Below are 25,181 nucleotides of genomic sequence, written 5' to 3'. Positions count from 1 at the left end.
GACCTATGACCCAATCAAGAGTGGCTTTTAGTCTTCCTCCTTCCTTTCTTTCCCTTCTCTCAGCTTCAACATGCCAGAACCTTTGGTGCACGAGTCAAGATGCCACCAGCCAAGGACCTGACAATGGAGTGAAGGAAATGACCTCAATTTTGTGTGTTTGTGTTTCTGTGTATATGTCTCTGTATGTGTATTTCTGTGTGTGTGAACAGCTTCTTTCTCCTGAAATCCCCCACCCCATACACACACACACACACACACACACACACACACACACACAGTCAATGGAACCTAGGGAATGCTGTCCACCTTGAAAGCTTCCTGCTACTGAGCTACGTTCTGGCCCTTTGCTTTTAAAAAATGTATCTTATGTGTATGGTATTCTATCTACATACACACCTGCAGGGCAGAAGAGGGCACCAGATCCCATTAAGGTGGTTGTTTGTGAGCCACCATGTGATGCTGGGAATTGAACTCAGGAGCAGCCAGTGCTTTTTTATTTATTTACTTACTTTCTCCTTTTTGGTTTTTCGAGACAGAGTTTCTCTGTATTGCTTTAGAGCCTGTCCTAAAACTCACTCTGTAGACCAGGCTGGCCTCAAACTCACAGAGATCCGCCTGCCTCTGCCTCCCAAGTGCTGGGATTAAAGGTATGTGCTACCACTGTCAGGCCAGCCAGTGCTCTTAACCACTGAGCCCTGTCATTCCTTCAGGCCCTGTGCCCTTTTAAGAACTGGTCCAGGCTGGCCTTGAACGTATTCTGTAACCCTAGCAGGCTTTCCATCCCATGCCTAGGTCTCCCAGTTAGCTGGGATTACTGGTCTACAAACCATACTGTCTTTTGAGACTTGGTCAAGTTTGCAGGATGGTGGTACTGCACACTTAATCCCAGCACTCGGGAGGCAGAGGCAGGCGAATCTCTGTGAGTTCAAGGCCAACCTGGTCTGCAGAGCGAGTTCCAGGACAGCTGGGGCTGCACAGAGAAATCCTGTCTGAAACCTACTTCCCCTAAAGGACTTGTTCCTTCAGACTAGAGCACTGGTTCTCAACCTGTGGGTCACGCATGACCCTTTGGGGGTTGAAGGACCCTTTCACAGGGGTTGTCTAAGACTACCAGAAAACAGATATTTGTTTATATTATGATTCATAACAGTAGAAAAATTATAATTATGAAGTGGCAATGAAAATAATGTTATGGTTAGGAGTCACCACCACGTGAGGAAATGTATTAAAGGGTCGATGCATCAGGAAGGTTGAGAAACACTGCTCCACAGTCTCCACTGGGCATATAAGCAAGGCAGCAGGAAGGGTCTGAGGCAAATGTAAATGACAAGATATAAGTTTTGGAGCCGGGCCCACCCATCCCAATGTCTGGGTGCAGGTGTTACAGGAACCCTACCCTCAGAGGAGTTGCGACAACCACTTAGAGGCTAAGGCAGACAATCTCAGAGTGGTGGTCTTCTCCCATGGTAGCCCTCAGGACAGTGCCCAAAGCTATCCATGTTCCCAAGCCTTGTGACATGTGCTACCTTCCCGGAGAGCTATAAAGCAGCCCCCTCCTAAGCAACCTGTTGGGTCAGAGAAGCGACAGACCATAGGCTGCCACCTGCCTCCTTCCTGGATGCCCACCATGGTGGGAACTGGACAGATCTACAGTAAGGAAATGATGGAGAACTCGAAGGCCCCCGGACAAATAAGAGGAAGCTGTCATAGCACATTAAGTACTTATTATTGCAGACAGACAGACAGACAGACTGAGGTGATGGCTTAGTGTTCAAGTGGAGACGGCAGAGCAAGCTACAGGAGAGTGGGCAGCCTCCGCCGCTCTTCCTCAGAGCTGAGACTCAGTCAGAGACAGAAGCAGGGGAAGTTTCACAGGTGTGAGCAACCGGAGTGGAGGAGACAGGGATAGGAAGTGGCAAAGGTCCCACAGAAGTCCAGGAAGAAGTGGCCTCGGGCACATGAAGGCCAGATGGAGACCGTGGAAGCCTCAGAGATAACAGCAAGAGGAGAGGGGACCCCAGGTGACTGCGTGGGGCCGTCGGTCCTAGAGACGTAGTCAGAAGTTGGGCTTGTGCTTCTTGAGCTCCACCATGAGGTGGTGGATGTTGATGAGCTCGGCCCTGGCTGGCAGCGCCCGCAGCTGCGGCTGTGCCAGCACCCGGTGGAAGCGATGGTAGAGCTGGATCAGCTGGGTCAGTGCTCCCTGCACAGAGAGGAGAGTCAGGGTCACACTGACGGTGGCAGCAGGTCAGAGCCTCACTGGACTCTCAGACACAGCCTTCCGTCGTTGACCTCCCAGAGGAAAGAGCAGGCAATCAAGCTTGGGACATGGGCAAAGGGCTGGGTGTGGCCGGCACCTGGATGATGCTGGTTCCATTTCGAAAGTTGGTGAAACTCCGCATTACATCCTGACTGAGGGACTCCACCGACGCCTTCCAGGAACCACCAAAGCCACGGATCAGCTGAGTGACTCGGGCTGCCCAAGGCAGGGAAGGTGGTGTTAAGAGAGCAACCAGGCCTGAGGACCATCACCCTGGCGTTGCCTGCCTGGGGCACAGCCATGCTCACTGTCAATCCCTAACCCTGGTACTCCTCCATCCCAGTCATCCCCTCTGTGCCACCTCCCCTGTAAGCTACACTCTCACCGTCCTTTGTAACTCACCTCCCCACAGTCCCATGACAACAGCCTCATACCTTCTTCCCCTCGAAGTCGCTCAGCCTGTCCACGCTCAATCAAAGCTTCAGCCTCCTTCACAAACGCCACCAGACCCCCAAAGGGGGGAGACAGCAACTCTTCAATGAACTCCTACAGAGAAGTGCAAGCCCGAACAGAGTCAGGGGTCTTGGGAACAAAGGACCCCTATCTTGGACTGGGACGACTAGGAGGTGACACTCCACAGAGCAGCCAGCCTCTGTGACCTCACAAGGTGTAGATGAAGTCCGAAAGGATTTCCTCTTCCAAAACTAAGAGCCATGAGCTGGCTCAGGAGTGGGGAGACAGGAGACAATGACGGTGCTTGTCCCAGGCCCCCAGAGCACACAGAAGCAAGAAAGGAACCCACTCCTGAAATTGTTCTCTGACCTCTATGTGCTTCAAACATGTACTTGCGTGTGTGCTCACATATATGTACACATGTACACACACACACTCCCCTGCAAAGCAGAACTGGTTGTTTTGATGTGTCTACAAACACATACAAACACCGTTAAAGTTTTATTTTGCTTTTAAGTTATTAATATATAAGTGAAACAGACTGGCAGTGAGTTGTAATAACAGATGCACACTGAGGTCTCCCTGCCACACCCAGGCCCTACCTGTGTCCGTGCATTGAGCAGCTGCTGGAAACTCTCCACCTCTTTGCTGTCATCAGCAGCCCGCTCCTAAGGACACACTGAGTGAGGAACTTGGGAACTGCCTTGAGGCCACCACCTCCCATCATCCCACACTGCAGACACTGCCAGAATCCAGGGCTAAAGCCCTCAACTTGTGATGCTAACGAGCCATGGGCACGCCCTGCGGGGGGTGGGGTGGGGTGGGGAAAGGGATGAGCAGCATTACCATCAGCACACCCAGCATCATGTCATAGTTGTTGATCAGAAACACAAGCTGCTCCTTCCTGGAGGAGAACTCTGCAGCCACTCGGAGGACAAAGTTCTCCACCTCCACCTGCAAAAGACCAACAGAGGCAGCAAGTGAGAGCTGGGTCCCAGGTCCCGGGGCCCCCCATACCCACCTGCTGGGAAGCCTGCCCCACCCAGTCCCACCTGTAGCTGTCCCAGCAGCTGCAGTGTGCGCTCATTGGGGATGGTCTGGTTGATGCTGACAAGTGCAGAGGAGAACTCAGCATAGCGGCGTGTGATCTAGGACCAAGGAGGGGAGACGCCCATCAGCCTGGCAGACACAACTTCCCAGCTGCCTCTGCAGCTCCTATTCCCAGTCCCTCCTCCTGCATGGCCAGCCCACCACTGCACGTGACCACAAGACCCCCTTGTTACCCTCACCCGCCCTCACATAGTGGGGCCGAGTGTCCAGCCCCCCGAGGCGCTGGGGGTCGGTGGTGCGGACACTCTGAACGTTCATCTCCAGGATCAGCTCAAACCGAGGCCACAGCAAGGCAAGCACCTGCTCCCAGTACCTGCAGGCTTAATTAGAAGCAAAGGTCAGCTGGCTAGGGGTGCTGGCAGGCACGAGAGCGCAGCACCCTTCAGGGGAATGTGAGTGAGCGTGCGTGCGTGCGTGCGTGCGTGTGCGTGCGTGCGTGCGTGCGTGCGTGTGTGTGTGTGTGTGTGTGTGTGTGTGCAGGTGTGGCACCAATGCTGCCTCTGGGACACACACGGGATAAGTGAAGGGTGTCAGGTAGGAAGAACCAGGGGCAGGATGCAGTTGTCTGTGAGATAAAGAGCTGAAGCCTGTAGGCACTGGGACCAGAGCTCAGTGACCTGTCCAGAGCAGGGACATCCCTCTTGGCAGCAATGTTGCGGAATCGGAGAACAATGTGGATACAGAGAAAAACAGCAATGGCGTCGTAGCAGTCGGCCAGGTAGGACTCCAGGTGTTTCTGTGGTACAGCAACAGGCAGACAATTGAATGCTGGTTCGTTGTTCCAGTGGCTATGAGCAAATTGATGTACATGTCTAGGGGCAAGGTGCTGGCTAGGGAGACACCTCCTTCCCTGTCCAGGGGCCCTGGCTTACTCACTGGCCTCACAGTAGAAGCCAGGGCTGAGCCTGGCATGGAGGTAAAGGGCCAGGATTTAGAGGTCCTGCTGTCTGCTTGTGGAAACAGAGGAAGTCGCAGGTTCCCTGCATTCAGAGGTCCCTTGGAGGTCATGTTGTGAGATAAAGGCTTGGACATCTTGGAATGGGACCTCTTGTTTTCAACCCTGCCACTTGTGACCCCAGTGGATGTGGATGTGGAGGAGCCCTGGGAAGGGAGGGAAAAGCACAGGATCTGGGGGCTTACCAGAGTCATGGCGAGCGTGCGGCCCATGACAGCATGGAACAGGTCATGTGCAGCTGGGCCAGACACGACAAAAAATTCACAGATGAAAAGATATTCCCGGCAGGAATTGTCGAGGAGCGCGTAGTGCTGGCTGCGGAAGAGAGCTTCAAATGGATACTACGGGGACAGAGAGAGAGGGGTGGATCCAACACTGACCCCGCAGATATGGAGGCTCAGTGTATCCCAAGAACGAGAGCTCAGAAGACCCCACACATACCCTCCAGGCAGGGAGGAGCACAGGACACAAGAAAAGCCCTCCCCACTGGCTGCACTGCCCCCACATCCACTCCAGCTGCTGCCTCATGACAGTCACCCCCATGACCAGTCTCTAAGCCATGGCTCCTCGCCCCCTCATCACAGCAGGCAAGGGGGGATCAGGGGCAAAGTCCACTCTAACACCTTAACGGGTTGATCCCCGGCCACAGAGGGGTACCTCATCATACCCTCTGCTCTCCACGCTGGGCAGTATGGGGCACCAGGATGGGGGCCTCCAGTTCAGTGGGGGAGATGACAGCACCACGGGTACCCAGGGTGAAGATGGTATTCCTGCTTCGGAGGGATGGCTTCGAGAAGAATCGTGAATAGCATCAGAGTCAGGGAAAACAATGAGACTGAGCACACCAAGCCCAGTGAGCCAAGACCCGAGGATCCCGGGAAGCTAAATATGACCTGGACACTCCCTTTCCAGAAGCAGGCCTCACTTCACCTGACACCTGCAATGGGTGTCGGGGATTCTATAGACCCCCTCCCTCAAATCCACATGAAAAACTGACAGAATGATGTGTACCTCTGGGAGGGAAGCTCTGGTTCTTATACCCTCAAAGGTTCCGTCCCAGAGAGTTAAGCAGAGTTCTGTGGGCTGCAGCCAGGCATCCCCACTGTGAGCCTGACTTGAGGGGGGTGAGCCTGACAGGAGGGAGGTGAGCCTGACAGGAGGGAGGTGAGCCTGACTTGAGGGGGGTAAGCCTGACTTAAGGGAGGTGAGCCTGACAGGAGGATCCCCAGTCCAGGATATCTTTCTTCGCTGTGTCTTCTACACCCATCAGATCGTCTTTCTCAGCAACTTCCTCATACTAGAGAAAACAACAGAGAGCTCAACCATGGCTCCCCACCACCAGAAGGTGAGGAACTCCGTCCCTCCTCCAAGCCACTGCCTAGGGACAGCTGTCCCTGCCTGGCTCACCTGCACTTTCATGAGCCGCCCCAGGTAGGAGCGGAAGTAAGACAGGTAGATCTTGCTCAGCGTCTCCACATACTCATCCCTGATCTCCTTGGCTGTTGCTCGCTCATTGCCCAACAGGAACTGATAGAAGAATCTGGAAGGGCCAGGGAAAGTCAGACCCCAGACATCCATGCTGGGCCATTAAGAAACTCACAGGACACCCTGTGCCTGTCCCCAGGGTGGTGACCTGTACTTCAGCAGGGCTGTCTGGGGGATCTGATAGTTGGTCATCGGCTTTCTGAAGGAATAAATCTTCTGGAGGATGAACTCACGGATCTTTGTCACTGCCTAGATGTGGGGGACAAACAGGCCATGAAGTTGTGGGCTTTAACTGTATGGAAGGAAGGAAGGAGGTGACAGACGTGAAGGTAAAGGGAGGGGAGAGAATACACCCCACGTGTATTGTTTCATGGGGTTTTTGTTGTTGTTGAGTCAGGGTTTCTGTGTAGTCCAGGCTAGCCCGGAACTCACTATGTAGACCAGGCTAGCCTGGAACTCTTCCTATAGACCTGGGACTTACAGAGGTTCACCTGCCTCTGCTGGGGCTAAAATCACTCACCACCATGCCTGGCCTTATTTGTTTCTTTTTTTTCCCCCTTTTAAATACGGAATGTTTTATCAATTTTTGTGTCCTCCCTTACACAGAGGCCATGCTAATCTTCTCTCTATTGTTCCAATTTTAGTTTCTGTGCTGCCAAAGCAAGCAGTTTGTTTTTGAGACATAGTCTCATGTACCTCAGGGTAGCCCCAAACTCCCTGTGTAGCAGAGAATGACTTTGAAATTTCAGATCTTCTTTCTGCCACCTCCTGAGAGCTAGGGCAGCAAACAAGTGCCATCCTACCAATGTTTGCAGTGCTGGGTGGATCCCAGGGCTTCGGACACACTAAGCAAGCACTCAACCAACTGAGCCACAGCTCCAGCCTCTGGGTTTTCACGGGAACCAGAAGGCCAACGATGCACTGCACTGAAGGGAGCAGTGTGAGGTCTACTCCCCACCTTGACCCGGAGCCGGTCCAGCACGCCTCTGACGTCTGCACAGGCAGCTGTGCCTCTGGCCTCCTGCTCTCTGACTGCAGCTGCCTTGGCATCCAGTTCCTGCAGCTGTTCCAGGAATCTGGACTCTGTTACTGGAGCTTCCAGAATTGCTCTGCGGAGTAGAAAGCGTGGGGGTGATCAGAAGGGATACTCAACAGTCCTGAAACAGACCCAAACCACACCCCTCACAGCTCCTGTCATTTCTACCTTTCTCCAGTCTCACACCTTCATTATATGTACAAAGATTTAAACTCCTAAACCCCAACTCCCCATAGGTCCCTACTACACATCTAACATTATAATCTATTCATTGATTTCTAGAATGTAATTTTTTTTTTTTTTTTTTTTTAAAAAGAAGATCCCACTCTGTGGCCCAGGCTGGTGACTTGTAGCAATCCTGCTACCTGGACCTCCCAAGTATGTGATTATAGGCACAAGCCAGCAACCCTGGTCCCTAGACGGCACTTGATAGCCTCAGCCTGGACCTGTGTTGTAGAATGGATAGATAACCCAGCCCAACCACCTGCCCTGGACATCATGACCTTACAAAGTGACTCACGTGACCAGAGTCGAGGGCACCACTAGCCCATCTACAAGTTCCCCAAGTTTTCCCCGAACAGCTTGTCGGTTACGAAGCCTGATGTTCATGGCTCCTGACTGCTCCTGCAGGGTCCGAATCTCAGAGCTGATGGAGCTCAGGTCGCTCTGAAAAGCTCCCAGCATCTGCTCCATGCGCTATGGGGAGGGCAGAAAACACTGTGGGCATGCCATTAAGGTTGGCAGGGACAAATGTGCCTCCCAAGTATCTGAGTGAATACCCCAGTATCCAACAGCTCAAGAGCGTGGACAACCTCCACTTGCCCAGGGGAACAAAATTACCCACCCCCACACACACACACAACAAAACAAAAAAAAAACAGGAACAGAGAGTGTCACAGGATCAAGGTTGTCAGAGGCCACAGGAGAGGGACACTGACCTCCAGGACTGCATCGCAGGCTGTGATCTGATTGTGCAAAGACGCTATGTTTTCACTCTCTTGGATATCTGACCCACAAAAGTCAAGGTCTTCACGGCGAACAGAGAGCTCTGAAGACCAGCATCACCTCCCCCCCAGAGTCTCTCCAAAGTGACAGAAACCTTAGAGAGAGATGCCATCCCTCCGGGGGCTACCTGCATCACAGGTCCCCAAACCCCAGGATAAATCAGTAACACCATGTCTCCCTCTGCTGGAGGATACAGTCCCGGATCGATTTCTGCTCAATCTGCTCCAGCTCCAGCTCCACCTGCTTTGAATAGTGCCGCAGATCCACACCCTGGGGGAAACGACAAGGAGAAGTCTGGATGAAGCCACAGTAAAAGGACACCAGAACAGACTCAGTGACAAGGGGCTAGAAGGGACACCGGTGATATAAGACCAAGAGGAGGGGAGAGAGGGTTCAGATCAGCATAGGGGAGAACCTTACCGTTCTGAGGGCCTCCTTCACTAACTCATCCTCCAGATTCGCCTGGATGTGAACTGGAAACAGACATTCATCACTAGGGTCAGGCGCCATTCTCCTCTCTGCCCACATCTGGCACCTGCACACCAATCTCCCCTTTCCTTCCAACCCCGTTCTCTCTAGTTATAAGAACAGTCCCTTCAATTTTCTGCTTTCAGGTCCTCATAGTCTAGTCAACCACAAGCCAAAAATATTAATGGAAATTCCCAAACGTGGCTTGTACACTTTAAAGTGTGTGGTACTCTGAGAAGCTGAAGGACCTTGGATTTGCATTTTCTTTGCTGTATGAATCTATGGTATGTGTGTGTGGTAGCAGCCTGTCAATCATTCACTAGCTATCTCACTGATCAGACAGGCTGTCTGCACATGTCATGTTAAAATAAAGCTTGCTTTTCCTTAAATAATAGTCCCAAAGAGCTAAACTGGTGATGTAGCAATCTTATTAGAGTGTGCTGCTCTAATTATCCCACTCTTAATGCTCATTTCTTACGGTGCCTAAATTAGAAGGAAACCCTTCTCCGTTCGTAGATAAAACTTTATACTACATTACAGAAAACATGCAGGGGTTAGTATGGGGAGTCATCTACTGGGAGTTGTATAATATATTCCTAAAGGATAAAGGGGGCTGGATACTTTGCCCCACCCCATGGCACCACTTACCATCCACTTCATCGAGGATGAATTCATCAGAGGTGATATCCAACTCCCCAAGTTGCAGGGGCTCTTGGAGCCCAGAAACACCCCCCTGAAGAGGGACAGATTAGTGAATTAGGGATACAGAAAGAAACACTGGAAACAAAATACAACCGGATATCCCTCATCCAGAAAGTGAGATGGGGGTACTTTTTCAGGGGAGCCATATTTAGTGGGTCAAATATCCCGATGCACTCAAATCTACCTTTCTGGGCTAATGAGTAGAAAATGTCACAAAATCAAGCAATTCATGGAGTCGCTGGAGGTGTTCAAATGAGAAAAACTAGGATTAGCCTGACTTGCCTTTGAATTTAGGACCTGTTTTGTTTTCTCAGGTGATCCACCATCACCCCCTCAGGGAGCTCCAGATGGTAAAATTGTCCGCTTACATGCTGTTTCCCTGTGGGTCAGGTGCACCCTTACACATACTCACTCGGCTAAATCCTAACGACGACCTATAAGGTAGGTCTTGATAACTCCTCCTCTTTACAAGTGTGGGAAGTGAGGACATGGAAAACAACACAGCTTACTGGCGGGGCTGGAAGTGGAGCCAAGGCAATGAAAGTCCAGAGCCCACATTCCTCATCTTCTACAATATATTCTCTTTTCTACTAAAACAAGTTGTTGTTGTTTTCTAGCGTGAATAGAAAGCTGACAGTGTGTCCATGGGACCTGAGTTTCAGCCACTCTGGCGACCATCACCATCACCCTGTGTCTGAGCTCTGCCTACGCCTTACTGAGCATAGGGAAGACCTGACGACACTCAAGAACAAATTGCCCCGTGTTCGCTCTCTCTCGCTCTCTTTCTCTCTCTCTCACCAGCGGGCCCTCCTCCTCCTCCACATCTGAGACCCCGGCGCGCAACACCAGTTCGCGGGCAGCAGCCGCCATGGTCGCCGCCGCTGCCATTCCCCGCCGTCTCACTTCCGCCAGCTGTCAGGCTTAGAGCCCGTGTCCTGAAGCAGAACCACAAGTCCCAGAAAGTCTTGTATGGCGCAAAAGCACGTTCCCAGATATCTGAGCTAAAGTGATTGGCTCCAGTCTCCTCTTTCAGGCTTAGATCACTCCGGCCAAATGCAAAAGCGAAGGTGTCGTCCCAAGCGCAGTCCCGGAACCTTCGCTGCTCTCACTCCCCGAACAGGAACCTTACGACAGTAAAGACGACAGGACCGGAAGTTATAGTCCGGGAGCTAAACTCAGAATTCCACTCCTCGCTAAGGGGGGGGGGGGAGCTGTTTCCGGAAGCGCTGCTCCTAGGTAGCCCCGCCTCTTCCTCCGGGAATCTATATAAGAGTCACACGTCACTTCCGCTCCCTCTTCCACGGGAGGCCTACACGCCGCCGATTCTGCCGCCGCCATGGTAAGAGCGGACTCCGCGCCGGGATCCGGCGACATCTGAGCCGGGGCGGGGAGAGATTCCCGTCCGGGCTTCGAGCTTGATGCCCCGTGCTGCGGGCCCTGCAACTCCCCCCGAGGCAATGGCGCGCGGCTCCGGGAGGGGACGACCTAAGGCGTGAAATCCCGGGGAACTGGGGCCGTTGCTCCCCCGGACACACGGGAGCTGGCAGGAGCTTGGCCATCTGTGGGCGCCTCCCGCGTCCCCGGCCCAGGGCACACGTGGCCGCGGCCGGCGTTCCCACTCAGGTCAAAGGTCGCATCTTCCCGCGCTTGGGCGCTTGGTGAGCGCTGAGGAGTTTTGTGAGAAGTTAGCGGCTGAAGGGCCCCTCCGCCTCGTCAGCCCTGTAGCCGCCCGTGCCTGACAATGCCCCGTGTCCTTTCAGTCTCTAGTGATCCCTGAGAAGTTCCAGCACATCCTGCGAGTACTCAACACCAACATCGATGGGCGGCGGAAAATAGCCTTTGCCATCACCGCCATTAAGGTAAAAGTGTTAGCGGGTAGGAGGCGGAGACTTGAGACCCTGGCCCCGCGTTAGGGAGAGAGATGGTTAAAGTCACCGCTAAACTGGCCTTGCACGATACAAGCCTTAAGGTGCTCTAGTGTCGGACCAAACCGTGTCACCCGGGGAAGTGGGACCTGAGCGATCCTGCTCCCTCTCAGTTTTCGAGACGTCCTGGAGTGTTCTCTGCGGTGTGCTGTAGCTGCAACCTTTGGGAAGAATTCCTGTGAATCGACACACATAACTCTGGCATGTCTGTTGGAGGCAGTCTGCAGAACATACACGCGCGCGCACACGCGGAAGGTAGCATTTGTTCTAGTGTCAGTGGTGAATGAAAGACTTAAGAAAATTCTCTGCAGAGAATGTCCTTCTAGGTGAGGGCATTGTTAGTTTTTACCAGGCTTCGTAATTTTGGAATTAAAAACATCTTGCCAGTCAGTGTATGTGCTCTCTGAGGGCAAGGATCAGACTGCCATCTTTTTGTTTGTTTGTTTTTAATGTGCATTTCTGGAAACAGAATGACAGTGGATGTAGCTGGCAGGGCAGGGTGAATCCAGTGTCGGGGGAGTTGAAAAGCCAGGTGTGTGACCTGCCTTTTCCAACCTGACTCTTGCTGATCTCTGGAAGATATTACAGCCTCCTACAACCCAGCAAGGCACTTGAAGGCTAGGCACAGTGTCTGGAGATTCTGAGTGCTGGGGGTTCTGTTGATTATGTGGAGAGGGCAAAGATTTCTAATCGGTAAAGCTTGTTGGAGATTGGGGAGAATGGTTGGGGGCTTGAGGGGAAAGACGATGGGGGGGTCCTTCAGAGGTGTGGTGAAAATTGATCAAGAAAAGGTGAGACACAGTGGAGATTCTGCCGTGGTGCTTTGTTGTCTGAATTATTTTTGGTTTTTCAAGACAGGGTTTAACACACTCTGTAGATGAACCTGGCCTCGAACTCAGATCCTCCTGCCTCTACCTCCCAAAGTGCTAGGATTAAAGTTGTGCACCACCCTGCTGTTTTCTGAGTTCTTTAAGGCTTGCCTGCTGCCTCTGTGTCAAGGTGATAGTATTTGGATATCTGGAAGCATGTGGGAAGAGGTTGGACAGACCTAAGAAGTGCTGGCTGCCCTTGTGGGGGCTTCTGGTACTTTCAGGGTTCCCATCCTTCCAAACTGCTGTCAGTAAAAGATCAGTTCTAAATAAGTACACAACACAAAAACTAGACTGGTTGGGCACGGTGCCATGCAATTTTATTGAGATGGGGTCTCACTGAAGGCCTGACCACTACAACCAACCTACCTGGCATAGTGTAACTGTGGAGGCAGGGTTTGTCCTACTGTACCTGTGGCAGTCAAGATCACCTAGAATTGGCAAAGCTGTGAGTGCTGGGTCCTCTGGAAGAGCAGCCATTACTCTTAAACACTGAGCAGTCTCTCCAGCCACTAGTACACATTTTATTCAATTCTGGAATTTGAGGTGGGGCCACCTCAAAGTGTAGTCAAAGAACTACACTTATGGGTGTTTGTTTCTGAGACAGGGTTTCTCTGCCTATGGAGCCAGTCCGTAGACCAAGCTCTGGGGTTAAAAAGGTGTGCACCACCACTGCCTGGCTCTCCTACCTGACTGTTTTAACACAGACATTTTTGTCTAATTACCCAGGCATCTTTGGGGGGCGCAAGGTCACCTTTTGGGGTGTAGATGATGGTATGTAGTGATGTAGGGATGATGCATCAGATTGACTATTATTCGTTGTCAACTTCAATTTGGGGTTGCCTACTGGACATTGGCCACTGTCAACTTGTCAGATAATTGTAACCATCACAGGTCTTCGCTCTGATTCTGAACAGTAAGTGGGGGTGTTACCTGGGCTTTTTGTGAGCTGCGTCCCTCATCTCAATTCTTGATCAGCACAAAAGAACCTGAATATGTTGTTGATGTGGAAATCCAGGTCTTCGTTCTTCACAGGGCAAAATCTAAATGCATCAAGGGGTCGATAGCTGCTTACATGACTTCACATTAGAGTTACGGGGCCAGTGTGGTGCTGGAGTCCCTGTAGGTTCACTGTTAATGGGATTGGTAGGTTTAGATGGTAACTCAGGCTGGCTGGTAACAGCCCTGGGTTGGGGGATAATGGGTGAATGCCACCACAGCCAGTCTGTACTTGAATAATTCCCAGCTTTTCACCCCAGGGTGTGGGGCGGAGATATGCTCACGTGGTGCTGAGGAAAGCGGACATTGACCTCACCAAGAGGGCTGGAGAGCTCACAGAGGATGAGGTGGAGCGCGTGGTCACCATCATGCAGAACCCAAGGCAGTACAAGATCCCAGACTGGTTCTTGAACAGACAGAAGGACGTGAAGGATGGCAAGTACAGCCAGGTTCTGGCCAATGGTCTAGACAACAAGCTACGTGAGGACCTGGAGCGGCTGAAGAAGATCAGAGCCCACAGAGGGCTGCGCCACTTCTGGGGGTGAGTGGGGTGAGGCATTGCCTGCCTGCGTGAGTGGACTGCTCCCGTGCACATAGCCTGTCTTGGCCTATATGACCTGTCATTTGTTTTCCTTCTGCAGCCTTCGTGTCCGAGGTCAGCACACTAAGACCACTGGCCGCCGGGGCCGTACTGTGGGTGTATCCAAGAAGAAATGAGTCTCTGGGCCTTCACTGTTAATAAATAGTTTATATACCTGTGGCTTCAGTCTCTGTGTCTTGTGTGGCGGGATGGCAATGGTGTTTGGTGTGGTTGAAATGAAGCCCCTCCCTCTGACGAGCCTATAACCCAGCTCTACTTCCTGACTGGGGAGCAGTATGGTCTACTCCTCCCTTTCTGACTGGTACCACTCACCTTTGGTGCAATCCTGTCTGGGCGGAAACAGGAACAGGTGCCGCCGCCAGTGTTGGCAACCTCAAGGGGGAGCTTGGGCAGGTTTTAACTGGGTCGCTCATAGTTGGGAGTGCAGAGCTGTCGAAGTAGGTGCGGCGTGGCCAGATGCTGCTACCCGGGTGAGTTACTAGCAGTCGTTGGCCATTCCGAAGTGGGTGGTCTGTTTTGCCACATGCCTTACAGCAAGAACAGATACAGGAAGGGCTGGGCCATGTGTGCTGTGCGTGATGCTTGGCGACTTCCGGCCTTAAGTGGCATGATGGGAAAGTTGTGGGGGAGGGGCACAATGGAGGATCCGAGCTTGGCGTGTGGGCTAGAGGAAGACAGTTTGCGGGGCCATTGTGGACTTGGGGCCGTACCTCACGATGTGCCAGGTCACCTGTGCACAGGCCATCGTGTTTCATCAGCAGCCGGCTAGGGCCACTTTCCGCCTCCTGGCGCTCTAACCGTTCTGCCCGCAGGTCTCTGCAGCTCACCATGCCCCTCAGCCTCTTCCGGCGCCTCCTCCTGGCGGTCCTGCTGCTGGTGATCATATGGATCCTCTTTGGGCCCTCCGGCTTTGGGGAGGAGCTGCTGAGCCTGTCCTTGGCGTCCCTGCTGCCTGCCCCAGCCTCACCGGGGCCGCCCCTGGCCCTGCCGGGCCTCTTGATTTCCAACCCCCAGGCCTGCGGTGGCCCGGGACCCCCTCCATTCCTGCTCATCCTGGTGTGTACAGCCCCGGAGCACCTGAACCAGAGGAACGCCATTCGTGGGTCTTGGGGCGCCATCCGAGAGGCTCAGGGGTTCAGGGTGCAGACGCTCTTTGTCCTGGGAGAACCTACAGGACAGCACATCCCCGACCTGGCCTCAGAGTCAGCGTCCCAGAAGGACATCTTGCAGGCTTCCTTCCAGGATTCCTACCGCAACCTCACCCTCAAGACCCTCAGCGGGCTTAACTGGGTGCATAAATACTGTCCAATGGCCCGGTACATCCTCAAGACAGACGACGACGTGTATGTCAATGTTCCAGAGCTGGTGTCAGAACTGATCCAGAGAGGGGGCCCTTCAGAGCAATGGCAGAAGGGTAAGGAGCCACAGGAAGAGACCACAGTTTCCCGTGAGGAGCACAAAGACCAGGCAGTGCCACTCCTGTATCTAGGCCGAGTGCACTGGAGGGTAAGCCCCACTCGCACACCAGGGGCCCGGCACCATGTGTCAGAAGAACTGTGGCCTGAAACGTGGGGTCCTTTCCCACCTTACGCCTCAGGCACAGGGTACATACTGTCTGCCTCTGCAGTGCAGCTTGTTCTGAAGGTGGCCAGCCGGGCACCCCGTCTACCTCTAGAGGATGTCTTTGTGGGAGTGAGTGCAAGGCGGGGGGGCCTTGCCCCCACACACTGTGTCAAGTTGGCCGGTGCCACCCACTATCCCCTGGACAGGTGCTGTTATGGGAAATTCCTGCTAACATCCCACAAACTGGATCCTTGGAAAATGCAGGAGGCCTGGAAGCTGGTGAACCGACTGAATGGGAAAAGGGCTGAGCCCTTTTGCTCCTGGTTCCAGGCATTCCTGGGTGTCTTGAGGTGCCGGTTCATAGCCTGGCTCAACAGCTGAGCCCTGGAGCTACAGAAAAGTCAGCACCTCAGAGACCAGGATGCAGCTCTGTCCCTGTGGTGATCCATCTCCTCACAGCAGACTCTGAAGCCATTGCTGGGCAAGGTTAGAGACTTGGGGCCTGGCCTGACAGCTTCAGAGACAGTCATCAGGGAGGGAAAAATGCAGGAGGGCGCCAGGGACTACTGTACTGTTTTCACCAGCTGGGCCAAGAGCCCAATAAACCCATCTCCCCACCTCAAGTGCAGGTCTTCACCTGTCTTCCCCAGAAGCCAAGCAGCTCAAATACAGCTACACAGAAGTCCACCTTGGACTCTAAGAAAAAGCACGAGGCAACCATAGGTGTGAGGTAGGAGAGACAGGGGATGAGCTGAGTCTAGAACAGCCCCACTCAGAGAAAGAGAAAAACATCTCCATCTCCAGGATGGTCCACTTTTCACCCTCCCAAGTGCTGGCTGCGTGCTGAGGCAAGACACAAGGCCACAGGATGAATTCCCTTTTGATCTTTTTATTTGCTCGTGTGTGTGTGTGTGTGTGTGTGTGTGTTGTATGCACTGCATGGCACCCTGAATGAATATGCACTGGTCCACATGTCCACAGAAAGCTGAAAGACAACTTGTGTGACTGGTTCTCTTCTGGCATGTGTCTTCTGGGAATTGAACTCAGGTTTGGCACCTTTGCCCATCTGATCCCTATGGGCCATATTGGCGACTGCTGTCTCTGGCTCATCTTACAAATCTATCCAGTGCAGATGGGCGGGCTCCAGTGGGCTTGGCAGTCTCTTGCTGCTGCTGCTGCTGCTGCTGCTGCTCAAGGCTCTGCCTGACTTTGTCCTGGACACAAAGTGAGGAGCACAGGACAAAGTGAGCAGAGGCTGACTAAGGCTTAAAGCTGACACCTGGCCACCCCACGTTCACATACCCTGTGTTCCTGGTCCATGACCTTCCCCTTCCTCTTCACCAGGCTGGCTGTGGAGCTTCGGCCCTTCTGCTTTGCCTTGGGTTGAAAGGCAGTCTTGGCATCAGGGTCATAGCCCTGATGAGGGACAGGAATAAAGTCAAGAGCAGCCCCAGCCAGTCAGCTGAGGGCAGCACTCAGGCAGGGTGGGCAATTCCACAGCTCCATACCAGTCTCTCTATCCGCTCCTTCTTCTGCTGCTCTAGAGACACCACATCTACCTCTGCCAGAGCTCGGGGGTCCAAACAAATGAGCTCTGCAGGTACCTGGAGGGGTCACAGGACAGAAATGGTAAAGAGCCACAGCGCTCCAAAAAGGATTGGAAGCCAAGGAGGGCAAAGCCAGCCCCAGCAGGGCTCACCTTTTCCAACAGGGCCTTCACCTCCCATTCCTGGCGCTGCTTCCGGCTCCTATATGGGTTATTCTCTAAACCATCAAAGTTGGGCTCAGCGGACCCTAAGGGAGGAACACAGATTGAATCTAGTCCTGCAACTACTGGCCCTCCCCAGCTGTTATGCTCTCTGGCCCACTCACCAGGGACCAGCATGCTGGTGACACCTCCACTGTGCCCCACCCCCAACACGTCTTCAAAGGGGCAGAACTGGAGTCCATGCACTTGGCCTGAGAGTCGGTGGGTGAGGTAGGGCTGTTCCAGAGAGGGTGAGCTGGCCTTGCCCTGCCCTGCCCATATGTTGACCACATCACCCATTCCTGCAACTAATAGTCCCCGCTGGGAAAAGGCCAGATGTCCTGCTCCCTGGGGGAGGGTCCGGGCACTCAGGGGTTGAAATGTCCCTCGCAAGTCAAAGATTTTCAGCTGGTGGTCCAGGCCAGAAGTGGCCATGTATCTGTGTGGAAGACGGACCAATTAGTCTCTAGTGGGCATTGACAGGACCTGTGGCAAGTCTGGATGTGAAGGAAAAGACTAGCAACCACTCTGCACACCAAATGCTGCATCCCACTGTTTCATTTCATTTATTACTTATTGTCTGTTTTGAGATAGTCTCACTATGGAGCCCTGAACTCAGAGATCAGCCTGCCTGTACCTCTCTAAGGCTGAGATTAAGGGTGTATGCCCCACTGTTTTCAAGGCCAGAGAGGAAATCTGGGTCAGAGTGGCTGAGACAGACAACAAGTCTTTGGGTTTTGTTGTGGTTTGATGGGGAGGTTGAACTCAGGGCCTCTTGCATGCCTGCTGGACAACTGCCCTACCCTTTCCTCCAGGCCCAAGCCTATTTGGTGTTTGCCCCCATACATACTGGCCCACACTGCCCCCACAAGTCACAGATCTGTAGAACACATACCAGTCTATATCTAAACATGCATTCTACCTCAGAAGGGCAGCAGGGTGGCTCAACAAAGGCGCCAAGCACATTTAAAGATCAGGGAGGCCTCTCCTAACAAGAGGCCCCAGCTGTGATAGTAGACCATGAAAGTAGACATTTGTCTTCAGGGCTGGTGGGAAATATGGTAACAAGGACTATGTGGATTCCCTGAAGCTCCACAGCTCATTAGCCCAGCATCTCTCTGGCACTGGCGATACACATAAAGATGTAGCAAAGTGATGCGTGGACAGTGTAGTGCTACCCCATAGGTAAGCGGTTTTCTTTCAGAGAGAGGGGAGCTAAAGGTAATGAGCCTTGCCAAGGAGTCTCTTAACCTTAACCATGAGTGCAGGAAGGGGTTGAAAAATACTATGACAGAGCCCAGTAGAGTCCCAGCAGGACAGAAAGGCTCCTGGGCTAGTCATGGTGTGCATGGCTTTAATCCCAGCAGGTCTCTGAGCTCCAGGCCTGCCTTGTCCACACAGCAAATTCTAAGCCAGCCAGGGCTACATACTAAGACCATGTGCCAAAAAAGCCATTGGTACAAACCAGGAATGACTGAGACCCTGGATGGTGGTGTCACGTCCTCGGGTGAACCTGACACACATTGTCTATGGGATCCAATAGTAACTAAGTTCCATTCTGGCGGCCCTGCTGCTGGGCACACAAGAACCACCCCAGCTTCCCGAAGTCGGTTTAGGGTTTCCAGAAAGCCTTGGGGAAGAGGCTGCTTCACCTGCAGCCTAAGGAGAACCAGAGATAAGCAGGGACAGGCTGAAGGTCCAGAATGTTTGTGACTAAGATGCTGACCAGGCAATGAAGCCCTGGACAGGAGAGCTACAGGCCCCGGCAGGGTGAGCTACAGCTCAGGTCTAGTGGGCACTAAAGGCAAAAGCCAAGCTTCCAGGGTTAAGCTGGCACAGAGAGATGGGGCAGAACCAAATTGCTTGTTCACAAAGAAATGGCAGCAGCCAGAGTGACCTCAGCATCTTGAAAGCTTTTGCACACTGTATCGTTCAGACTTTCTCTGGCCTACCTCCTTGTTTACTGCTTTGTTTTGGTTTAAATAACAAAAAAAAAAAAAAAAAGGGTGGGGCACTGGTGGAGCACGCTTTAATCCCAGCTGTCTCTTGAGTTCTAGGCTACTCTTAAACCCTGTCTCATAAAACCAAAACAAACAAAAGCTACAATGATGCAGAAATTTCATGTAGAAAATTCCCTAATCATTGGTGTCAGAGGGAAGTGGCTTGTAGTGAATTCCTCTGAAAACAGGTCAAGGGCAAGCCACAGAGAACTAGCTGCATCATGCCTGTCAGGAAGGGCACAGATAGCGTGAGCTCCCAGAGGGACAAGGAATAGCAGGCGGGACTTCAGAAGTAACCACAAGCAAGATCAAGATGACCAAAAAAGTGCCAGACCTCCCAGAAAGCATGGAGAACATGAGTGTTTCACTGGTTTCAATATGTAGCCCACACTAGTTTTGAACTTTGAATTCTCCTGCCTTAGCCTCCTGGCTACTGGGATTAAAGTGTGCACTACCAGGCCCCCATCAGGTAATCAATGCTTTTGATTCCTGAAGAACTTGGGAACCATGGCTCAAAATGTAAAAACAGGCACTGTGGCACACACCCATACTCGCACTCAGCAGATAGAGGCAGGGGGCTTACTGCATGTTCTGGGTCACCTTGAATTATGGAGCAAAACAGCTATCATCCCCACGCACAAACTGTGGGCACGGCTGTAGGTGGGTTAGTTAGTAAGCCTTCCTTTAGCTGTTATCGGTCATAAAAATTAGTTCAGGCACAGTTTGAGCAGTGCCTAGAAACTAGGACACACTGTCATCCTCATCAGATGTCAGCTGAGACATAGCTAGGCGGTGGGGTGGTGCGGGGCGGGACAGGGTGACTGTTCTGGCATTTTCTTCAGGCACAGAGCACCTCTGTCAGCAAGGCTCTAGTCTGACCTGTGGACATTAGCATGACTCCCAGAATCTACCCTCATATGGTGAGAGAGGAGTTGGATTCAAGTTGGGGAAACTTTTCTAAATAAAATGGGAAAGCCAGGCGGAGGTAGCCCACATCTTTAATCCCAGTATTTGGGAGACAGAGACAGGCAGATCTCTGTAAATTCCAGGCCAGGCTAGTTTACAGAGTGAGTTCCAGGACAGTCAGGGCTACACAGAAAAACTGTCTCAAAAAAAAAAGAATGACGACACCGACACTTTAGGAGGGAAATGATGATCAAGAGATCCACCACAAGTCTTTACTGACAAAATGCTACCAGACAGAAAGGAAGTGCACCACCTGGGGAGTACTCCCATCTGTGCACAGGGCTGCAAGGACACACCATGCAGCCTGGATGCAGCCTGTGCTCCTGTCTTCCCGCTCTTTCTGCCTAGCCACGAACAACACCTCATCCCCAAAGTGACTTACGTGCCTGTAGAATCCACTGCCACAGCCCGCACCGCACCACGGTGACACAGAATTTTTGCCAGTGGCTCCTTCACAGCTGGACTCCACAAAGACACAGTGCCTGAAAGTGAGAGAAGCTGAGTTATTAATGCAAACCAGCCCGGATTCTTGCTGTTGTTTTAGCCTAAGGTTATTAAATGGAGGAAGAGGAGAAGGATGACTTCCAAGGACTTGAGTGGCTGGAGTGCCTCTCAGTGGAGAACTGATGTGTACACATGTCCTCTTGTGTGCACAAAGACCTGGGTTCAGTTCCCAGCACCACAACATGTATTCATGCATTAGCAGACAGCCAGAAAAGTACAACAGACGTAGTCAGTCAGGCTGGCACACATTTGCAGCTTCTGCTATGAGCAAAGCTGAGGCAGGACAGTTGCTGGAAACACAGGCTGTGATGGGTACCTGTTATAGGGTATTTGTACAGTGTGAAGGCGTATTGCTGTGACTGGTGTAATAAAAAGCTGAATGGCCAATAGTCAGACTGGAGGTATAGGCAGGACTTCCAGGCAAAAAGAGAACTATGGAACACTCAAGAGTCACTAAAAGACACAGTGGAAGCCCCAAGGACAGTACAGAGAGATGAGGTAACAAGCCATACAACAGAACATAGGTCAATATAAATAAATGGGTTAAATTAAGTTTTAAGAGATAGTGGAACAAGCTTTAGCTAAGGCTGAGCATTCTTATTAGTAAGTCTCCATGTTGTTATTTGGGAGCTGGCTGGTGGGACAGAAAAAAACTTGTATCAGACCCTGTCTCAAAGAAAAAGCCAGACACTAACCGTTACTGTGTCCAAGGTGGATGACAGCATTATACGGGTTCTGTGCCATGATGCTGAGCCGTCCAGCCCGGGCATTGAGAGCTGTCACAATCTTTCCCACTGATACATCCAGGTAGGTCAGAAACCCTGTCTCTGACTGAGAGAAAACAACACGTCCGGCTGTCCAGTGTCCCTCTATGGGTCCTAAAGGAGAAAGGTCCTCCCAAGGACTGCCACAGGGGCCCCTGCTCCACAGACACTCACACAGGTGGCCAGGAGGAAGTGGAATGGGAGGAATTGGAGCCGAGTTACTCGGTCACAGCGGCGGATGCAATGGAGCTCAATACCCTGGTTGTCGTAGATATAAAGCCAGCGGCTCTGAGCCACAGCGAGCAGAGCCTCAGAATGGAGGAAGCTGGGTAGAAATGGGGAGGGGTTCCATGAAGACAAGACCCCAGGGGTCACCCAGTTGGGATGGGGCTGACCCGCTCCCACCGACCAGCAGGCAGGGGGACACTGACTGGACATCCTGCACTGCTTCCATGACGTTGATCTCACACATGAGCTTCTTCGTCACCCAGTCAAGGGCGGCCACGTGACCCCGACGACCCCCTAATGCCAGGTGTCTGTTGGATGTGAAGCAAAGGCAGCGTTGATGCAGGCCCCGCCCTGAGCTGACTGGAATCATTCAGTCAGCCCCACCCCAGCCCCTCGACAGACAGGACGCGCTGCTGTAGTCAGCAACAATCAGACTAGGACAACCTAAAACCCCTGCCCCAATGAAGAGGAAGAAGGGGTGACCACAGGGGACCTGCAGGCTTCCAGGTGTGTTCACACATGCACAAGTAAACTAGGCCTTTGCAGAAAGAGGGAAGAACTCAACTTTACCTCCCTGTTCGAGAGTAGTTCAGTCTATAGGGTCCAAACTGCCTCAGATTCAGGTCAAAGTGCTGGGAGAGGGTGGAAAATAACCATGAAAGGATGAACTCCCCAAGCAGTCTCCTGGGCCCCTCCTCCCCCGGCTCACCTTGGCAGCACTTGCAATGTCCACAGCCTCCACGATGTCTGTCTGCAGTATTTTTGCTGTGTCTTCCCCATCTTCTCCCTCCAGGAACCTGAAAGTTAGGACGACAGCGCCACTCTCCAGCATGCAGCTGACATACAAGCAGAAAACCCGCAAAATCAAAGCCCCAGAAAGCCAGGGTCCACTCACCCAGGTTCCTCAGTAAGCAGCAGCTCAGCGCGGGCAGCTCTGACGCTCGCCTCTTCCTCCTGTGCTTCAGCCGCCTCAAGTTTGCTCCGGGTTTTAGGCTTCGAATGTGGGAGCTATGGCATTGTTGACAAGGTTGGAAGAACCGTGAAGTGCCAAAAAAGCCGCCAGCAGACAGGCCAGCACCCTCCTCACCCGGCCTCCAATCCCTCCCCACAGTCCAACAGGGCCTCACCGCTTTGGACTTGTCAATACGACAGAACTTCTGGGCCCCCTCCACGGGCGCGGGGGCGGGTCCTGGGAACGGGTCCTGGGCCTGGCGAGGGCAAGGGGCAGATTCTGATCGACTCGGCTCCTCTCATCCTCAAAAGCGCGGGGCGAGACTCACTGCCACCCGGTCAGTCCCAGGCTCACCCCAGACAGGGTCCGCGGCGGCTTCTTCTTCCGGTCTGTGGCGCTCTTCGGGGTCTGGGGCTTCTGGTAGAACCGAGACTTCTTGGCGCTGTGCACGCTCTGTGACCTCGGGGGTCGCGGCTCCCGAGTCCTGGCCTTCTTCCGAAGCGGCCCCGGAGAGGCGGGAGTGGTCTCCTCCTCCCAGTATCGCCGCGGTTTCTAGGGGCAGAGGAGAAGGGCTCGCACTCGCAGCCCGATCGGGAGTCCGACCCGGAGCCCGAGCCCGAGGGCGGCGCTCGCCTCCCACCCAAGCCGCTACCTTCCTCTTGGCCTGGGGTTTGTCTTCCTTGGGTGGGACACCCCTGCCCGGCTTGGGAGCTGTCTCCATCACGCCTGTGACCGATGCGAAACTACGATCCACGTGCGAAAACTCTCCACTGGAGTCCCACGGCCCTCTAAGCAACTTCCGGGCGTCCTACGGCCTTCATCCAATCATCGCCGTCTGGGAGTCTGAAGCCTCTGGCGCCATCTCGAGTGAGGGCAGGCCTCTGTGAGACTTGAGCGGATTGGCTCCCCCGAGATGAGCGGCTTCTTCTGACCAAATGATGAGTAAAAAGCAAGTCTGGGCCCCGAATCCGGGTGCCGATGAGTTCTTCTTTTTCTGATTAACTCCCCGGTCTTGTCTAAAACCTCTGGAGTCAAATCTTTTCGGTAGAACGAGGTTCACACAGTTCAGAACTACACCTCCCGACATGTCGGAGCGCAGCTTCCGGCGCCGTCCCTTTCCCGGCATGCCTTGTTCACTTCCGGGTTGGTAAAGACAGTGGGTATAACGTGAAGAGGTTGGGGTTTGGCTTGGAGGAGCACTTGGGGGCTCTGCCTTCGCTGTCCGCTCCCTGGGGAGTGTCTGTCGTGGGCGAGGAAGAGCTGCGGTGCCTCAGGGAGCTGCTGATAGGAAGTGCTGTCCTCCCGCAGGGCCAGAGGGGGCAGCTCGGGTGCCTGCCTTCCATCGCTCGAGACCCAGAGCCCCCCGCCCTGTAGGCTCGCACCTCCACCATGGCCGAACTCATCCAGAAGAAGCTGCAGGGAGAAGTGGAGAAATACCAACAGCTGCAGAAGGGTAAGAGAACAGAGGCGGTGTGTCCTTGCCCCGACCCACCTTCAGCTCGAGCTCACCGCACCGAGGTGTCCTGCTCCCCCCAGGGTGCAGCTAGCCGCCCCTCGCCTCCGTGCCCCCGTCCTCTGCCCGTTTGATGTCTTTAACAGTGCATTTCCTCTCACCACCTCAGACTTGAGTAAATCCATGTCAGGGAGGCAGAAGCTCGAGGCACAGCTAACAGAAAATAACATCGTGAAGGAGGTGAGGATCTGGGGCGCTGGGGCAAAGAGGAACTCTGTTGGGCACGGCCGTCTTATCAGCCATCCCATCCTCTCCTCAGGAACTGGCCCTGCTGGATGGATCCAACGTGGTCTTCAAGCTCCTGGGACCCGTGCTTGTCAAGCAGGAGCTAGGGGAGGCTCGGGCCACGGTCGGGAAGAGGCTAGACTACATCACAGCAGAGATGTAAGTGCTCGCCACCCCCCGCGCTGTACCGGTGATGCCACTGTCGAGCCTGTGCTCCACAGCAGTCCCCACTTCCCAAGCCCAAGGCGCCTTGGCTGGCCTGGGACTCTGTGTAGACCAGGCTGGCCTCAGTCATAAATAGGACTCTCTGCCCCCTCAAGGATGGGCTTAAAAGCCCAACTTCTGCATTCTTTTACCATTACACCATGGGGGGCATGCGTGCCCTGGCAAACATGTAAAGTCAGAGGACAGCCTGCCGCCACCTGTGTTCCTTCCTGCCATGTGGGTTCTGGAGATTGAGGTGTCAGCCTCCGAGGAAACCGGCCCTACCCACTGATCTATCCCAGCAGCCCTTAGTGTCCTGCCCCCCCCCCCCAACACTCAGCATTCCCGTCAGTCACCCTTTGCCACTCAACAGTGAGCCTCCACTGATCTCTCTCCTGCTTGTCTCCCTTTCCAATCCTCAGTAAACGCTACGAATCGCAGCTTCGGGACCTTGAGCGGCAGTCAGAGCAACAGAGGGAAACCCTTGCTCAGCTACAGCAAGAGTTCCAGCGAGCCCAGGCAGCAAAGGCTCCTGGGAAGGCCTGACCCCATGGAAGGGGGAGGGGAGGGAGGGATGAGGCAGCTCCAGGGTCTACATTAGAATAGCCAATAAAATGTAAACAAAGCCAACTCTTTCTACCCAGTCT

The 25,181-nt window shown here is 53.3% G+C and overlaps 5 protein-coding genes and 1 non-coding gene across 6 annotated transcripts; 3 read left to right on the top strand and 3 right to left on the bottom strand.

Moving 5' to 3' along the window:
- Positions 1–1,195: 1,195 nt before the first annotated feature.
- Positions 1,196–10,620, bottom strand: Vps52 (VPS52 subunit of GARP complex). Its single transcript, XM_051187223.1, has 20 exons — positions 10,273–10,620; positions 9,421–9,505; positions 8,725–8,777; positions 8,499–8,574; positions 8,238–8,305; positions 7,820–7,995; positions 7,222–7,372; positions 6,412–6,512; positions 6,186–6,318; positions 6,018–6,075; positions 5,446–5,579; positions 4,964–5,119; positions 4,441–4,559; positions 4,013–4,136; positions 3,766–3,861; positions 3,560–3,667; positions 3,316–3,381; positions 2,695–2,806; positions 2,358–2,476; positions 1,196–2,203 (listed from the first exon to the last, which is right to left on the bottom strand). Exons 1-20 carry the CDS (start codon positions 10,360–10,362, stop codon positions 2,057–2,059), a joined length of 2,172 nt encoding a protein of 723 aa, XP_051043180.1. The 5' UTR covers positions 10,363–10,620; the 3' UTR covers positions 1,196–2,056.
- On the bottom strand, positions 6,824–6,927 carry LOC127224428 (U6 spliceosomal RNA). Its single transcript, XR_007834707.1, has one exon. It is a non-coding gene; the product is annotated as a U6 spliceosomal RNA (small nuclear RNA).
- A 57-nt stretch (positions 10,621–10,677) lies between the features above and the next one.
- Positions 10,678–14,024, top strand: Rps18 (ribosomal protein S18). The gene is made up of 4 exons (XM_051187221.1): positions 10,678–10,813; positions 11,235–11,333; positions 13,528–13,808; positions 13,909–14,024. The coding sequence occupies exons 1-4, from the start codon at positions 10,811–10,813 to the stop codon at positions 13,982–13,984; spliced, it is 459 nt and encodes a 152-aa protein (XP_051043178.1). The 5' UTR covers positions 10,678–10,810; the 3' UTR covers positions 13,985–14,024.
- A 461-nt stretch (positions 14,025–14,485) lies between these two features.
- B3galt4 (beta-1,3-galactosyltransferase 4) lies at positions 14,486–16,021 on the top strand. Its single transcript, XM_051187220.1, has one exon. The coding sequence runs from the start codon at positions 14,697–14,699 to the stop codon at positions 15,810–15,812; it is 1,116 nt and encodes a 371-aa protein (XP_051043177.1). The 5' UTR covers positions 14,486–14,696; the 3' UTR covers positions 15,813–16,021.
- A 313-nt stretch (positions 16,022–16,334) lies between these two features.
- Wdr46 (WD repeat domain 46) lies at positions 16,335–23,360 on the bottom strand. Its single transcript, XM_051187219.1, has 15 exons — positions 23,245–23,360; positions 22,947–23,144; positions 22,768–22,848; positions 22,536–22,648; positions 22,350–22,437; positions 22,211–22,272; positions 21,844–21,948; positions 21,587–21,737; positions 21,344–21,479; positions 20,527–20,626; positions 17,304–17,617; positions 17,131–17,225; positions 16,940–17,035; positions 16,734–16,847; positions 16,335–16,645 (listed from the first exon to the last, which is right to left on the bottom strand). The coding sequence occupies exons 1-15, from the start codon at positions 23,311–23,313 to the stop codon at positions 16,538–16,540; spliced, it is 1,830 nt and encodes a 609-aa protein (XP_051043176.1). The 5' UTR covers positions 23,314–23,360; the 3' UTR covers positions 16,335–16,537.
- A 484-nt stretch (positions 23,361–23,844) lies between these two features.
- Positions 23,845–25,164, top strand: Pfdn6 (prefoldin subunit 6). The gene is made up of 4 exons (XM_051187218.1): positions 23,845–24,045; positions 24,215–24,285; positions 24,365–24,489; positions 24,957–25,164. Exons 1-4 carry the CDS (start codon positions 23,982–23,984, stop codon positions 25,078–25,080), a joined length of 384 nt encoding a protein of 127 aa, XP_051043175.1. The 5' UTR covers positions 23,845–23,981; the 3' UTR covers positions 25,081–25,164.
- The last annotated feature ends 17 nt before the right edge of the window (positions 25,165–25,181 follow it).

This window comes from Phodopus roborovskii, unplaced genomic scaffold (assembly GCF_943737965.1).
Source record: "Phodopus roborovskii unplaced genomic scaffold, PHOROB, whole genome shotgun sequence".
Lineage (NCBI taxonomy): Eukaryota > Metazoa > Chordata > Mammalia > Rodentia > Cricetidae > Phodopus > Phodopus roborovskii.
Note: the sequence above shows the minus strand (reverse complement) of the source record. Positions and strands in the feature narration are given on the sequence as shown.

Bases quoted from the DNA above. Each gene is read 5' to 3' on its own strand.
- Vps52 (XM_051187223.1), bottom strand. From the start codon at position 10,362: ATGGCAGCGGCGGCGACCATGGCGGCTGCTGCCCGCGAACTGGTGTTG. The intron at 3,862-4,012 runs GTGAGGGCGGGT...CCTTGGTCCTAG, and splicing joins TGGACACTCGGCCCCACTAT to ATCACACGCCGCTATGCTGA. The intron at 2,477-2,694 runs GTATGAGGCTGT...TGCCTTGGGCAG, and splicing joins GCGACTTCGAGGGGAAGAAG to CCCGAGTCACTCAGCTGATC.
- Rps18 (XM_051187221.1), top strand. The intron at 11,334-13,527 runs GTAAAAGTGTTA...TTTTCACCCCAG, and splicing joins TTGCCATCACCGCCATTAAG to GGTGTGGGGCGGAGATATGC. The intron at 13,809-13,908 runs GTGAGTGGGGTG...TTCCTTCTGCAG, and splicing joins GGGCTGCGCCACTTCTGGGG to CCTTCGTGTCCGAGGTCAGC.
- B3galt4 (XM_051187220.1), top strand. From the start codon at position 14,697: ATGCCCCTCAGCCTCTTCCGGCGCCTCCTCCTGGCGGTCCTGCTGCTG.
- Wdr46 (XM_051187219.1), bottom strand. From the start codon at position 23,313: ATGGAGACAGCTCCCAAGCCGGGCAGGGGTGTCCCACCCAAGGAAGAC. The intron at 22,849-22,946 runs GTGAGCCTGGGA...TGCCCTCGCCAG, and splicing joins CGCCGCGGACCCTGTCTGGG to GCCCAGGACCCGTTCCCAGG. The intron at 22,273-22,349 runs GTGAGCCGGGGG...ACCCTCTCCCAG, and splicing joins ACATTGCAAGTGCTGCCAAG to CACTTTGACCTGAATCTGAG.
- Pfdn6 (XM_051187218.1), top strand. From the start codon at position 23,982: ATGGCCGAACTCATCCAGAAGAAGCTGCAGGGAGAAGTGGAGAAATAC. The intron at 24,046-24,214 runs GTAAGAGAACAG...TCACCACCTCAG, and splicing joins ATACCAACAGCTGCAGAAGG to ACTTGAGTAAATCCATGTCA. The intron at 24,286-24,364 runs GTGAGGATCTGG...TCCTCTCCTCAG, and splicing joins AAAATAACATCGTGAAGGAG to GAACTGGCCCTGCTGGATGG.